Below are 14,513 nucleotides of genomic sequence, written 5' to 3'. Positions count from 1 at the left end.
TTTAATCCCAGCTGTGTTTGCTACCTCTGAATGTGTTTTCTAGCTTGTTTGTAGTGGCACTTATTTCTCTTCAGCTATTTGTGACAAATGCTACAGCTTTGAAGTGATGATTCTCCCTTGGTGAGGCAGGAGGTGTTAGATATCTCACTAAACAGAATAAGCAGTTCTCTTACACTTTTTCCAGAATTAAATCATGGGTTCTTGAGGTGTTCTGTGCTTCCTATTTTTACCCTCTCAGGCTGCGAGCTTATCCTGGAGTTGTATTTATTCTCCTTATATGCTGATTATGAGTGTTATTTTACCTCAAATATCGACAAAGAGTGTAAAACCGGGGCCCCTAGACTGCAGGTATGCTGTGCAGAGCGTGTCAGTCCTGCGTGCTGCCTGTAACCCTCTCACTACTGCAGGTATGACAAGTACTGTGCAGATCACTACGCAGACGGGCGCTGTGACCAGGGCTGCAACAGCGAGGAGTGCGGCTGGGACGGCCTGGACTGTGCTGGGGACAAGGCCGAGAAGCTGGCAGAAGGCACCCTGATCATTGTGGTCCTGATGCCCCCTGACGAGCTGCTGGGGGATGTCCGCAGCTTCCTGCGCACTCTGGGAACGCTGCTGCACACCAACCTGAGGATTAAGCTGGACTCCCAGGGGAACCCCATGGTATTTCCATACTATGGGGAGAAATCAGCAGCACGGAGCCGTCGATCGCTCGTGGTCGTTCGCAAGCACAGAGAGCTGGAGCAAGAGGTTATTGGGTGAGTGGATCACTTTGCCTCCCGCTGGCCTTATTGTGCTGGTAACTCTTGCTTGTAGTTATGTGGGGCATTCTAGACTTTCTAGGGCTGTAGATTGTTTTTTAAATGGGAAAATGTAACACTATTGCAACTGCCTGGTTCAGTGTTGGGGTAGAAGGATTAATGTAAAAGGCTGCTGCAGTTTAACCTAGTGCTTCGGCCTAAGTTTCTGTCACTGACTTCTGTGCCCTCTTACTGTGTCTCTGCAGCACCAAGGTGTTCCTGGAGATTGACAACCGCCAGTGTGCAGAGGATTCAGAGCAATGCTTTCACAACACAGAAGCTGCTGCGGCTCTCTTAGCTGCTCAGGCCATCAAGGGCATGTTGCCCTATCCTTTCGTGTCTGTCCAAAGTGAGTAATTGCAGAGGAAAAATTGCTTCTGGAGGGAGGCAGTCATCAAACTTGGGCTTGCAAAATACTCAGATTATTGATCATCATCTTCTTGTGTCTCAGTGTTCAGTATGGTTTCTGGGAGCTAACTTGGTTGTCCCCAGTTATAGGGGTATGTTTGTGCAAAGTGCACAGAGGGGACATCTGGTTAGTAAGATAGGACATTCAATTAAGAGCCCAGTCATTTTAATACTTGTAGAATCAGTAATCTCTTGTACTACAGCACTGCAGTGGTGATCTCTGCACTAAAACCATTTATGTGCTTCAAGTCATGAATTCAATGGAAAAGGTGCCATTTAGAGAGAAAAGCTGGGAGGCATTCCTCAGTCCAGTCTACCAGATGTTTTCTTCTCTGACCATATGTAATCTCTTTGATTTCTGCTCCCTCTCCTTCAGTCTGAGGCTCAGCTGCAGACTTGTACTAGATTGGCATTATTGCTTTTCCTAGTTGGGTCACACTTCTATCTTCATGTATATCAGCTCCCTCTATGCTGAGGGTGGCTGGAGGAAGGAGCAAGGTCTTTGATTCACCAGCCATATACTCGAAAAAATACTTTGAGAAACCAGACCGGGGAGGCCAAAAAGAAGGGATATGTGCTTAAAACAGTCTCAGTGAAGCCTAAACTCTCTGTAGAGACAATATGTTCCCTGTGGGAAGGACTGTGAGAAAAGAGAGTCTGTAGATTGGAGATTGTTGTCTCCACTTTGTTAATCACACTGTATTTTAACTGGAACTTTTAGGTGAGCCCTTGTTACCACCAAAGACCCAGCTGCTTTACCTGCTTGCTGTGGCAGCTTTGATCATCCTGCTAATCCTTCTCTTGGGTGTGATGATGGCGAAGCGTAAGCGCAAACATGGTTCTCTGTGGCTCCCAGAGGGGTTTATCCTGCGCAGGGATCCCAGTAACCATAAACGCAGAGAGCCCGTTGGGGAAGACGCTGTTGGACTCAAGTAAGTTTGCACTTAGGTCCCTGACGTTCTGTTTATTAGTGGCTTAGAGGATTTTGAGAATCTGGCTGATATATGTTTCATCAAAGGCATTTAACTCCAATAGAGAAAGCTTCATTTTAAGATAGAACTTCTCAGGCTATTCCTCTAAATTTAAAAACACCTGTTTTGGACAGAAGAATTTTAATTAACTGTAATGTATAAAATGCCGGCAAGGAATCTGATCTCCTGGTTTTGTTTGGTTTTCTGACACTGCGCAGTATAGATCAGCAGCCAGGTACTGTTTGCCTAATTTTTTCCTGGAATAGATGCGGCCTTTTTAGGTTGATAGATGACAACAAACTTTTAATATCTCTAGCTCAAAGCATCAAAAAAGTGACTCAGAAATAATGGCAAGTTTCAAAAGTTTTATGCAATTTTGGCTTGCCACTGAATTAAACAACTTTGCAGTTCTAAGTGCATTTAATGCCACTGTTGGCTGCCTGAAATTTGTAATTCCTTGATTCCTCTGTTTGTAACCTACCAAACTTACAAGCAGCCTGCTGTTAGTCTCTGCAGGGTAAGTAGCAGAAGTAGCTCCTGCTCAGCCTGCAATGTGATATGTCCTCCTTGTTTGTCAGAAATCTGTCAGTCCAGATACCAGAGGGTAACCTGGCTGATCCTGGAACAACTGAGCACTGGGCAGGTGATGGTGGGCCTCAGCCAAAGAGAGCTAAGGTAAGGAGCTCCAAGACTTAAATACCATCTGAAACTGCTAGTGGGACAAACATCTGCTTTAACTTCCCTTGCTCAAAACCTCCCTTGGCCTAGGGATTTGTAATGTACTGTTAATGGTATCTGAGGAGCAAATCCTCAGGTTAACACTGCCACCACAGGCTGGTGGAGAAAGTAGAGAAAGTACCTTCTGTTCCACTGTCCCCTCCCTACTGCAGCAAAAGGGACAAGAAGGTTAATGTAATGTCTTGCAGTTCAGGCCTGATAATGTACGGTGGAGGTATGAAAGCTGAGAATGCCAAGCAGAAGCAAATGGAGAGCACCATTAGCTTAAAAGAAAACAAAACTCCCTAAAATAACAAGAAAGCAAACAAAATACCACAACACAACAAACATCCCCACCCAAACTCCAAGAAACTCTACCAAAACTAAGAATGCCCTGAGGACTTTCAGTGTCTTTGGCCACTTGATGGGTATTTTGAAGCAACTGCTTGTTTCCTGTGCCCAGGCTGAAGACCAGGCCTTGCTGCCAGAAGGTGATGAGCCGATAGACCAGCGCCAGTGGACACAGCAACACCTGGAGGCAGCAGACGTCTGCGGGAGCACCTCACTCGCCCTCACACCCCCTCAGGCAGATCAAGAAGTGGATGTTCTAGATGTCAACGTCAGAGGGCCAGGTCAGTACTCAAGAGTGTCTGTGTGTCCTGCCAGTCACCCACCAACCCCCCCTGTCTCCAATGGCTGGGGCTGCTAATGTTCAAAATTAAATGGAGTGTGCAGGAACACCAGCAGAAATGTTATGGTGCTCAAGGAAAGCACAGGGTGCACTCCAGAAAAGAAAGCTGGAAAGGTTAAACCATGGTCTGTAGCACATGGAATATCATGTAGGCAGGAGAGAAAGAGTTTGCTTAGCAAACACCTGTAGAATCTCATTTATAACAGTGTGTACCTAAGTGATATTGTCAGAAATTCTGAATGCATAATCGTGCTGGAAATAACCCCCAGTTTCTCCAGCAGGATCACTGCAGAGATCTATGCCAGACTTTTCTAACTTAGCACATTTTATGAGGTGTCTGTTATCAGTTATGGAAGCAACTGATCGCCTTTTCCTGAATAAGATGACTTTTTGGCAGACAGTCTGCCCCCATTAGCAGCATGTGAGGTGTCTGTCATGGAACAGAGCAGCAATGCAGCAAGACTGTTCATGAATTTTTTTATTCCTTGATTTATATCTTCAGCTTATCATGATGAACTCATTGAATTCAAAACTGAACTGTGGACTTTGAAGGTTTCTTTAACATGCAGACAGGCTTGCTCTCCCTCAGTCCCAAATGACTAGATGCCCTGGGAACCGTCTCCTGCTTTTTATGAGTGTAGTACTAAAGCTGTATAAGCTGGTAAGGGACTGGGTGGGTCATCTGGTAATAACTGGTCTCTGGGTTCTGAGAGGAGACAGTTGACCAAGAACTTTATTCTGGTTGGAAGAGCTGCAAACATGGCTCTTGTTCATATGCAGAGAGGTGATGCTGATGATATTGCTGTGATTCCTTTTTTTATTGAGTTTTGTGGGAATATTTCCATGCAATATAAGGATGACTGGACCCATTCTCTCAGTTCCTTTCTATTGTATTTTCTGCTCATTGACCCGTTAGCTCTCCTAAATGCAAAGAGAAGGAGGGATTTCTGTGTAACGAGTGTGAGAACATAAACCATCCGTTTCTGCCAAATTTAAGCTTTTCTTTATTTCCCCTATTGAGTCTTCTAGTTGTGTGGCAGGGTAAAAGCTTTCCAAGTACAGGCAGTAATGTTTTTAAGACTCCAGACTGCTTATTTTCATGTTCACCCAAAGCTTTGTCCAACAATAGCAATGAAATAATACTGACCTGTGAGTAGTTTTCCTGCCATCCAGATACAATTGTGAAGCTTGCAGCAAGCTGCTCTAAGTTATTTCTCTCTGTGGCATCAGAAGCAAGCAGCTGTCAGGACCAGAAATAATTTTAAAAGTCTGAGAGATGTTGGAATAACAGGTTAGTAAGAAGGGGTAGGATTCCTCACAGTTAATGTGTCTGATTCTCTGCCCTGGCCACCCTCACTTTTGCAGGCAGATAGAAAAAATGGGCCCTTCTGAGAGGTAGTTCCCCTGTGTCCCAAGAAGTCTGAGAACTGGAGGGTTCACACCCCAGTAATGCTTTGCTGCCCCTAATTAATTACAAAGGGTGTTCAGGCTGACTGACTTGAGTCCGGGTGTCTGGGCTGGAACCATCTGAAACTGGGTGAGTTAGATCCTGGCTGCAGGTGCAGACTGAACAGTAGAGATCTCTTCTAGAGAGAGGAGAAACACCTCAGTATACCAAGGGTTTGTTCCCTCTCTTAACCCAGCACCTTCTGCAGCCTCTCAAATTTAGAGGGATCCAGGAGCTCCAGTGTCCTCCAGAATCATTGCCTAGAGATTTTGCCTGTGGGTTCCTTACATCCCAGCTTTCAGTACATTGTGCCTGACCTTCAGGTGTACCTGTCTGGTGAACTCCTGACTTTGCTATCTCACTCTGCATTTTACATGTACTTGGGGGCTGTCCTACTGAAAGACAGCAAACAGAAGAGTTTTCATAAAATGCTGCCACCACCTTTGTTTCCCCATGCTATTCTTTTACTGTGTCCCCCAGAGCACTGAGGACATTCTTTTCTCCAGAGTTATTGTGAGTGTGTAACCAGGGAAATGCAATTATAGCCATAACTGGTAACACCACCTATAATTAAAATTGATGAACTGTCCCTATTATATGCCCCCCTTTTTTTTTCAATTACTAAAACTTCAGTGGTTTAGACTGGAATTTTCCATGCTGGGTGTCTGCCTCCAGCTGGATGTTTTTGGGTTCTTTTCCAGCTCTTTGAGAGAACAAGCTGGAAGGAGGAAAAAAGACATTGTGTCCACAGCTTTTTTTTCTCTAGTAGTCCATCAAGCACTTAATTGTGACTGTGTAGCTGGATGTGCTTTTGCTAGCCTCATAAAACCAGCCGTGTGTGGCTAACTTGCAAGACTCTGAAAAGAGCTGCACGTACCTGAGAAACTTTGTGGCGGGGGTGGCAGCTAATTATTCCAAGGATTTAATGCTGTGCTATAGCTGTGTCCCTGTGGAGCAGCTAGGCATGATTGTCCAGGACAACTGCAGTGATTGAGCAAGACCTATCCTGCAAATGGTTTTTCCCAGAGCTGTGGTGCTGGAGGAAAGGAAAGCTCCTTTCTGTGCTCTGTCTCTCTGCTCTTTGTGTTGTGGCAGTACGGAGGAGACCACAGCCTGACTGGAATACTGAGGAGTGTTCATTTGGGACAAGGGAGCAGAGCCAGCAGTGGGAGGGAGAAGCACAAAAGGAGGTATAGCTTTGGAGAGCAGGAGAGAGGGTCTATAGACAGGACTGGATCTTGGAACTGAACCCAGGCCCAACGTCAACACTTCGCTGCCGTCCAACAAATCCTGGGAAAGGAGCCGGGTGGAAGGCTGTGTGTCCTGTGGTGGTGAGCCACTAGGAGGAGCGTGCATGCTGCTGGAGCCCGGGCAGAGCCTGCTCCTCGCTGTGCCCCGGCTGGAACCGTAGATTTCTAGAAAGTTTTGGAACTGTCCTAAAGCAGAGGGCCAGGAAGACTCAGTGATCAGAAGCTGGGAAATGGGAGCAGAGCATTAGAGCTCTGTGTGCTACTTTCAATAGGAGATACCACCTTCTTTATGTGCACAGAACCTCATTATGTGTGGTGCACTGTGATTTGGAGATGTGCAGGCAGAGAAGCTGTTGTTTGTCCCCTGCTTGCCCATGGGATAAATCAGATACTTGCTGAAAAGATTGTCTTGTAAGTCTGCTAGTAAGCTCCAGTGGAGCGATTAGCACAGAGTGTGGTTCACTTCTGCTGCCATCTCAGTCCCTCTTATGTTCCAGGTGCCTCTGAAGGGTGTGCAGTAAAGCAGTAAAATCAGTAAGGAAGCATCAGTGTCTACAGCTGCAGTCTTTGGGTTTTAGCAAACATCATGTAACATTCAGAGGCTGCTGAAACTGAAGCACTTGGCATTTTTATGGATTGCTGAAAATACGTGGAGATGTTTTAAGTCTTAATTATCCTGCATCAAGGAAGGTATTAACAAGGGTGAAAAATCAGCAGCGTGAGGTGGTCTTCCTGCACTGTTCTCTCCGATCAGCAGAGAGGGAGATTGATCCAAGGGAGATAAGTTAAATTAGAGGTTTGGAGGAGCCTTTCTCTGTTCACTGACAATGCAGGGAACCTGGCTGGACAAGTGTGACTAGCCTTTGTGGACATCCCATCAGTGTGAGCCCATCACTAGAGGCTTGAGGAGAGTAAGACCAGTATCTCCTACAGTACTCAGACTGTGCGAGAGTATTCATCCTGGGACATTTGTCAACTTTGAGTGCTTGACTGTCACAACTTCAGGGTCCTTCTCATGATAATCTTGCTGTAGATAGGAAGGCTTTTGTCTGCATTTCACTTCAGGTTAATATCCAAAGTGAATGTCACCAATGTCACCAATAATCAGTGGCTAGTTGCTCAGCAATTTTTCCTTCAACTGTTTCTTTTCCCCAGGGATGTGATTAGAACATTTATATGAACAGTTACACTTAGTTGTCAGACAACTTTGATTTTTATAGACCTTGCTTCTATTTTGGAATTCATCTAGCCTTTACTTTTTGTGGAAGTTTTCCACTTCAGCAGCAAAGGTTTTTTTGTCCTACAATGATCTTAGTCTTTAGAGGAATATCTTAAGGTTTTTTGGGGTTGCAGTAGGTACTAATGTCCTGCTAGGATGGAAAACAACTCGCTAACTCTGTTGGGCTTTAAGAAAAGAGAACAGGTCTGGGTTAAAGCAACTGGAGGGATTGTCTGTAGCTGTAGGTGCTCAACGGGGAGGGATTGTGGGAAGGTTTCCATGCCTTTGCTTCACTGCCAGGTTACTGTATCACCATCTTCCCCACTGCAGATGGATGTACTCCACTGATGTTGGCATCTCTGCGTGCGGGCGGCTCTGACATCAGCGAGGATGACGAGGACGGGGAAGACTCCTCAGCAAACATCATCACAGATTTGATCTACCAGGGAGCCAACCTGCAGGCACAGACAGACCGCACTGGGGAGATGGCTCTGCACCTGGCAGCCCGTTACTCCAGAGCTGACGCTGCCAAGCGGCTCCTGGATGCCGGGGCGGATGCCAATGCTCGGGACAACATGGGACGGACGCCCCTGCACGCAGCCGTGGCTGCTGATGCCCAGGGGGTCTTCCAGGTATGGCCATTGGACAGCTCTGGGCTCTGTATTTATAGGAGCCTGTCCAAGCTATGCTCTGTTCACTCACAACCCCGCTCTCGTGCCTTCCACAGTGCAGTGGCCAGGCAGAGCTATTTTACATCCAGTTTCCTCGGGTATTCATAGCTTGAAGAACTCAGCATGCATAAATCATCTAGCATGTATTTATTTGGTCTGTTTGCCCCTGTCACCTGTTTTCTGGGTCCTTGCATTTCAGTGCTCAGGCTGCTTTGTCATTGTAAAATTTCTCTTGAGATTCTGCCAAATCCTCAGTTTTGGTCTGTAGTGGCATTGAAAAAAAATCTGTCTTCCCCTGTTGTCCAGATCCTGATCCGTAACAGAGTGACAGACTTGGATGCTCGGATGAATGATGGGACGACCCCATTAATTCTGGCTGCACGTCTGGCTGTGGAAGGGATGGTGGCCGAGCTCATTAATTGCCAGGCTGATGTGAATGCTGTAGACGACCATGGTAATGTGGACACCATGTACCAGGCTGGGCAAATATTTGGCCTGGTGTGAGCAGGGAGGGGTGGGTTCTGCTCTCCCAGAGTGGGGGCTGTTAATGAATTCTGTAGTTAATCACACACTGGGCTCTCCTGCAAAGTCCCCCAACAGTAATAAACAACTGGCTGCTGCACAGTGGCTTGGTTAAACAATCCTGGAGGAGAAGCAAAATAACTCCTTGGTTTGTTACTGAAGTTGTTGGGTTTTCCCTGCAGGTAAATCTGCTCTTCACTGGGCTGCTGCTGTCAACAACGTGGAAGCAACACTAGTACTGCTGAAAAATGGAGCCAACAGAGACATGCAGGATAACAAGGTACAGTGTGGGGGTGCTCAGCAAGCCTGTGCTTCCTAACTCAAAGCATCTCTTCACTGTTAGTACTGAACTAAGTTCAGATTTTCTAAACTGGGTGCTCAGTGCAGGTCTTCCAAAGCCAGACTGTGAGCTCTCCCTACGTGCTCAATGTCTTACAGGGTTTTTGATACCTGAGAGCAGTTCCCTTCCTTGTCTGGCCAAGTGCTGGGCATCAATGCTGTCCTGTTTTCCTGGCAGGGAAGGAATGCAGTACACAGTCAGTGGTGTGTGAGAGCAGCAGGTGAAGTGCTGCTGGTGTCAAACAGCTGGATTTCAGTTAGCAGAGAGAAAGGTATCTGGCAGCACAGCAGCAATTGTGTCCTGTCATGTTTCCAGGGATCTCAGTGCAGGGTGGATATGAGGGACAAGCCCCTCTGTTTGACTGTCTGCATTGTGCACATGTTCTGTAGCTTCACTATTAGTTCTTGTTGTGTCTTAGTCCCTGATTTCTCTCCCCTGACTAAAGTTTCTTCTTTGGATTATTATGTATTGCTCTGTGGATTTTAAAGCTAATGATGCCATGATGATTTTTTGCCTTTTCTTTTATACCCCTTTATATACCTTTTTATAGCTTTTGTATTCTTAGTGTTTTTTAGCCTACATTCTTAGACTTACTTGTCAAGCTAAGAGACATTTTAGAAGCTTTGTAGTTAGGGATCAGTGTACCCCAGACCCCAAGGTCCTCTCCAGAACACATTTTGTAAACTAAGATAGAACCATCCAGGGGAGGGTTCCTTGGGGAGGGGGGGCTCATTGAAGCCTCTCATTGGGGAATCTTTGATATGTATGCTAATTAGTAAGACCTATAATGAAATACCTGATCTTTTGGGGGGGGGGAGGTTGCGGGGTGCATTTCAGCACATTCCACCTGGACATGGTGCACCTAAGGTTCCTTGAAATAAATACAGAGGTAAAATCCCTTTTTCCCTTCTAACTGTGTTTGATTCTTGATTTTAAGACCAGGAAAAGGCATCGCTACCAACAAGCTGCAGTTCCTCACTGGGCTGTTTTAGCCTTTTGTACCTTTCCTTTAAAGGGAGCAATGGGAAAAAGGCACCAAGTGCTTTCATGGTTCCTCCAAGCATCCAGGGCACAATAGTGCCCTTCCTGCTGAGAATAGTTCAGCCTGTGCTCCACTGATGTGTGTGAAATTATCTGTAATCTGCCTTTTTCAGTGGGCACCTCTCAGGGTGGATGGGCCTTGGAGACTGTTAATGTGACACTGCATTCAACAGTGCTTCCCAGGCTGCCACACCAAAAGGGGCTGTGAGCTGTACCTCAGTCCCCCCACACCGAAGCTGCTAAACTATTTTACTCTCTGTTTTTCCAGGAGGAGACTCCACTCTTCCTCGCTGCTCGGGAAGGCAGTTTCGAAGCCGCAAAAATCTTGCTGGACCATTTTGCCAACCGAGACATCACGGACCACATGGACCGGCTGCCCCGGGATGTGGCCCAGGACCGGATGCACCACGACATCGTGCAGCTCCTCAATGAGTACAATGTGGCCCACAGCCCCGCTGGGCACCCCGGGGCCATGCTGAACTCTGCCCTCTCCCCAGTCATCTGTGGCCCCAACAGGTCCTTCCTCAACCTGAAACACGCTTCACTAAGCAAGAAGTCGCGGAAACCAAATGCCAAAGGCATGCCCACCAGCCTCACCAAAGATGCAAAGAGGAGAAGGAAGAAGTCCCTCAGCGAGGGGAAAGGGCAGTTTTCGGAGAGCTCAGTGACCCTGTCACCGGTGGATTCCCTGGAATCGCCCCATGCTTTTGCATCTGAACCAACCTCTTCTCCTGTGATGCCCTCACCAGGGGTGCTGCACTCGTCACCCAGCTCGCTGCTGACCGCTCCATCGGTGCAGGCTGCGCACACCATGTCCTTCTCCAACCTCCACGAGATGCAGCCCTTGGGACGTGGGTCCAGCACGGTGCTCCCATCTGTCAGCCAGCTGCTCTCTCAGCACAGAACCACCCCTCCCAACAGTGGGCTTGGCAGGCTCCGGCCAGGCAACGTCTCCACTGAGTGGATGAACCGCATGGAGGTGAACGAGTCCCAGTACAACGAGATGTTTGGCATGGTGCCCCAGGTGATGCATGCTCACCCCAGTGTTTCTCAGCAGAGCGGCTTGGTTCAAGCAGACGCGAAGCACCTGGGGGTGTCCAGGGAGTCTTTGCCACCCATCATGACTTTCCAGCTGGTTCCCAAGGGCAGCATAAACCAGCAAGCACTGCCACAGCAGGCCCAGTCAAACTGCGCTCAGAACATGGCTGGCCCTCTTAGCTCCATGTACCAGATCCCAGATCTAGCCCAGATGCCCAGCGCCTCGTTCTCCATGGCTGCCATCCCTCAGCAGGATGGGCAGGTGGCTCAAACGGTCCTCCCGGCCTACCACCAGTTCCAGAGCTCGATGGGGAAGTACCCCACGCCTCCCTCCCAGCACAGCTGCTACTCCTCGGCCACAGAACGGACTCCTAGCCACAACCGGCACTTACAAGGGGAGCACCCGTACCTGACTCCATCGCCCGAATCTCCAGATCAGTGGTCAAGCTCTTCCCCACACTCTGCCTCTGACTGGTCTGACGTGGCAACCAGTCCCAGTAACAACCAGCGCGGGCCAGCGGCCGCTCACATGACAGAGCAGCAGCGGAACAACATGCAGGTGTACGCCTGAAGGCTGCCCAAGGTGCAGCCCGACTAAAGCGGACTCCAGAACTCATGAAGGTCTTCCAGGATGGAAATGAAGAACCATTTTAGTATCCAAGAGTCTTAATGAGCCCAGGATATTCTTTCGTTGGAGGGACTGTGGTTGCTGTAGACTTGTATGCTTTTATGCTAAACAGAGAACTGTAGAAGCTGGTGATGGAGAAGACCAGCTGGGTCACTTCTAACCAACTCCCACGCACCTTGGATGTGACTGCTGTCTGCACTGGATTCTCCAGTCTGCTTTTAAACATGTTCCACCGTTGCTTTGGGGAGACAGCTCTTCAGCTTAATACATCTTGTGGTCATTTCTCCAGAAATTTAGCCAAAACCAGCTTTGTATCCTTATTTTGTTACTCCTTCTGTTACCCACGTAACCTCTCTCTGAAGCACCTTCTACTAGTTCTCCTCAAGTTCAAGTTGCCTTGTCTTGACACAGCTCAGAGCTGCACTCACATTCCTAGACCCTCTCCTTCCCTCGTCCACTCTTGCTCAGCAAGCGAGCCGGACCTCCCAAAACCACCTGCAGGTTAAGTGACACCTCCTGTCACACAGCTTCACCCTTCTCTCTTCAAGAGTCTTTGTCTTATAGAGACCCACTAACACCCCTTAGTGTTCTCACTGCCTGCTCCCCAGGTATTATGAGATTATATATACATATAGTCTTTTTAGGTTGTTTGTTTTGTTATTTGCCCTCCTGAAAACGCTGGTCTGACCTGGTCTTCCTGCCACGGTGGCCCATGGGCACATCTCTCCAGTGTTGTGTGTCTCTTCCCTGAGACGCCCCTGACCATTTTGACACACTACCCTCCCCGTGCCCCCATCCTGCCAGGAGTGTCCATGACTGCCTTCGTGGGCTCCCATGCCAGAAGAGATGCACTGCAACTGATACAGGCCTTTTGGGAAGCTCTTGGGATGAGCACGAGTGTTTCAAAAACTGGTAACACAAGCTCCCAGCGTTCTTGCACAGTAGTCCCCTCCCCTCCATCCAAGGGTGGCTGTGTATCCTGTCCTCCAGATACCATATGCTGCCTCTTTATGGTAGTATCAAGAAGTGTCAAACATGTGGTTACATGTTTGCTGTGTGTGTCCTTCTGCGTCAGGAACGACATCCAGCCCTTTGGAAAGCGTCCCTTTTGCTCCAGCCCTGGGTCGGAGCTGCCTTGTCTTCCCCTCCCAGCGCATGGAGGCTGCAGCACTGACTGACGAGCGGGCTTCCAGCAGCAGGAGCAGTGTGCCAGAAGCCAGGAGCTGGGCTGTGGCAGCAGACCAAATAGCCGGGAAACCATTGCCTCCTGCAGTTTGGTTCACAGGTTTGGGGCTGCCCTCTGCTCTCAGCTTCAGCCTGTGTTGAGATTTCCCGGCCGAGGTGCCCCACGTGCTCTGTGGGACAGCAGGGCTGTTCGTCCTGCGGCTCTCCCGATAGTTTTGGAGTTGTGGAAACCAGCTGTCACTGACCTTAGACAAACAGCCGCTCTTTCTGCTTTGTCCACAAGAGTAGCGCTTCTCTGAAGGGCTCCAGACCAGCCAGCAGCTGAAGTGAACATTCGTGGGGATGGTTTGCTCCTACCTCTTCAGGGGAACGCTGCAGACACGTCTTCCAAAGAGCTCGGGACTGTCGGCTGCTGCCAAAGGACTGAGGGCTGCTCCTCTCCGAGCAGGCCATCCAACACCCTACCGTGTACAGTATTGTCTCTGGTGTTTCTTTCCATTCTCATCAAGAGTCAAAGTTGCTTTCTTTTTTTTTTTTTTCCAATTCCACTCAATGGTACATGAAGGCAGGGCCTCAGGAGGAGCTGGTTCCCGGGGCCGTCACTTTGGGCTGAAGTTTTTAATTCTGTGTGAAGTTACTGCTTTTCACGGTGCACACAGCGTTCCCCAGCACGCTCGCTGCAGTGTGGCCTCTGAAGTTTAGCTGCAGCCGACTCAGACCTCCAGGGAGGGGCCTGCAGCCTCCTGGGGGTCTGTCCAGGTACACGTTTCACTGCGAATAATGAAGTGTTGCTACATCGATGCTGAAGAAACAAAGGGCTTTTGCTCGTTAGCCCCAAATAACCAAGTGCCTTTTTATATATGTGGCTACCTTTTACAAGATGAGTGCTTTCTGTGGAATGAAGCCGGTTCCGTGCCTGGCCTGTTAATACAATGGCCCTCTGCCTTTCTTCTCTTTTTTTTTTTTTTTTATTTTTTTAACTACTTGTAAAGATAATATCTCCTTAAGGTGGTATTTTATCTCGTAAGTTGTAGAGTAACCATTCACACAGCAGCATTTTCCTATATTAATAATGGAAAATATTTGCTTATTTTTTACATTTTTTATAAAAGTCTTTTATGAAAATAGTTGCTGCCAAATGTATAAGCAATTTTTATCCCCAGAATAAAAAGTATGTGCCCAGTGTCTGTGTGCTGCTATTTTCATTTGTTTTCCTGGCTACTGTGGCACAGCCACCAGATTATAAATTAATCAGTGGTGCTGTCTCAGCACCACATGAACCCCACCACTTAGCTCCACCCAAGGGAGCTGGAAGCAGCCTGGTGTATGTTTAGCAGATGGATTTTGGGTCTCTTGGTTATCTGAGAAGGAAGCAGTAACTGGCAGCCAAGCATCTGGGCATACTGGGAAGGATGGGGAGGACTGGGATGGGCCCTTTCTTAGGCACTTTGGATAAGAGTTCTTGCTTGCCCATGGGAGCCAGGGAAGGGCTGGGGCATTTGTGTGGCTGTTAGAAAGGTGATGAGCGAGGGTGGGTCGGGCAGTGGATCTGTGGATTCACTCGCTCTCTCAGGTCCTGTGTGCTTCC

General features: G+C 48.1%; 1 protein-coding gene across 1 annotated transcript in view; it reads left to right on the top strand.

The window, feature by feature from the left end:
* The window catches only part of NOTCH2 (notch receptor 2), an 83,148-nt gene extending 69,093 nt beyond the window's left edge, over positions 1-14,055 (top strand). Inside the window, exons 25-33 of the mRNA XM_082287095.1 lie at positions 408-755; positions 1,004-1,146; positions 1,927-2,137; positions 2,755-2,851; positions 3,357-3,525; positions 7,831-8,132; positions 8,478-8,625; positions 8,876-8,973; positions 10,343-14,055. Of these exons, the coding sequence (XP_082143221.1) occupies positions 408-755; positions 1,004-1,146; positions 1,927-2,137; positions 2,755-2,851; positions 3,357-3,525; positions 7,831-8,132; positions 8,478-8,625; positions 8,876-8,973; positions 10,343-11,683 (2,857 nt within the window). The 3' untranslated portion in view covers positions 11,684-14,055. The remainder of the gene's footprint in view (positions 1-407; positions 756-1,003; positions 1,147-1,926; positions 2,138-2,754; positions 2,852-3,356; positions 3,526-7,830; positions 8,133-8,477; positions 8,626-8,875; positions 8,974-10,342) is intronic.
* The last annotated feature ends 458 nt before the right edge of the window (positions 14,056-14,513 follow it).

This window comes from Coloeus monedula (genome assembly GCF_965178545.1).
Source record: "Coloeus monedula genome assembly, chromosome: 9".
Classification (NCBI taxonomy): domain Eukaryota; kingdom Metazoa; phylum Chordata; class Aves; order Passeriformes; family Corvidae; genus Coloeus; species Coloeus monedula.
The sequence above is the reverse complement of the archived record's forward strand: the minus strand, read 5'-3'. Positions and strand labels throughout refer to the sequence as shown.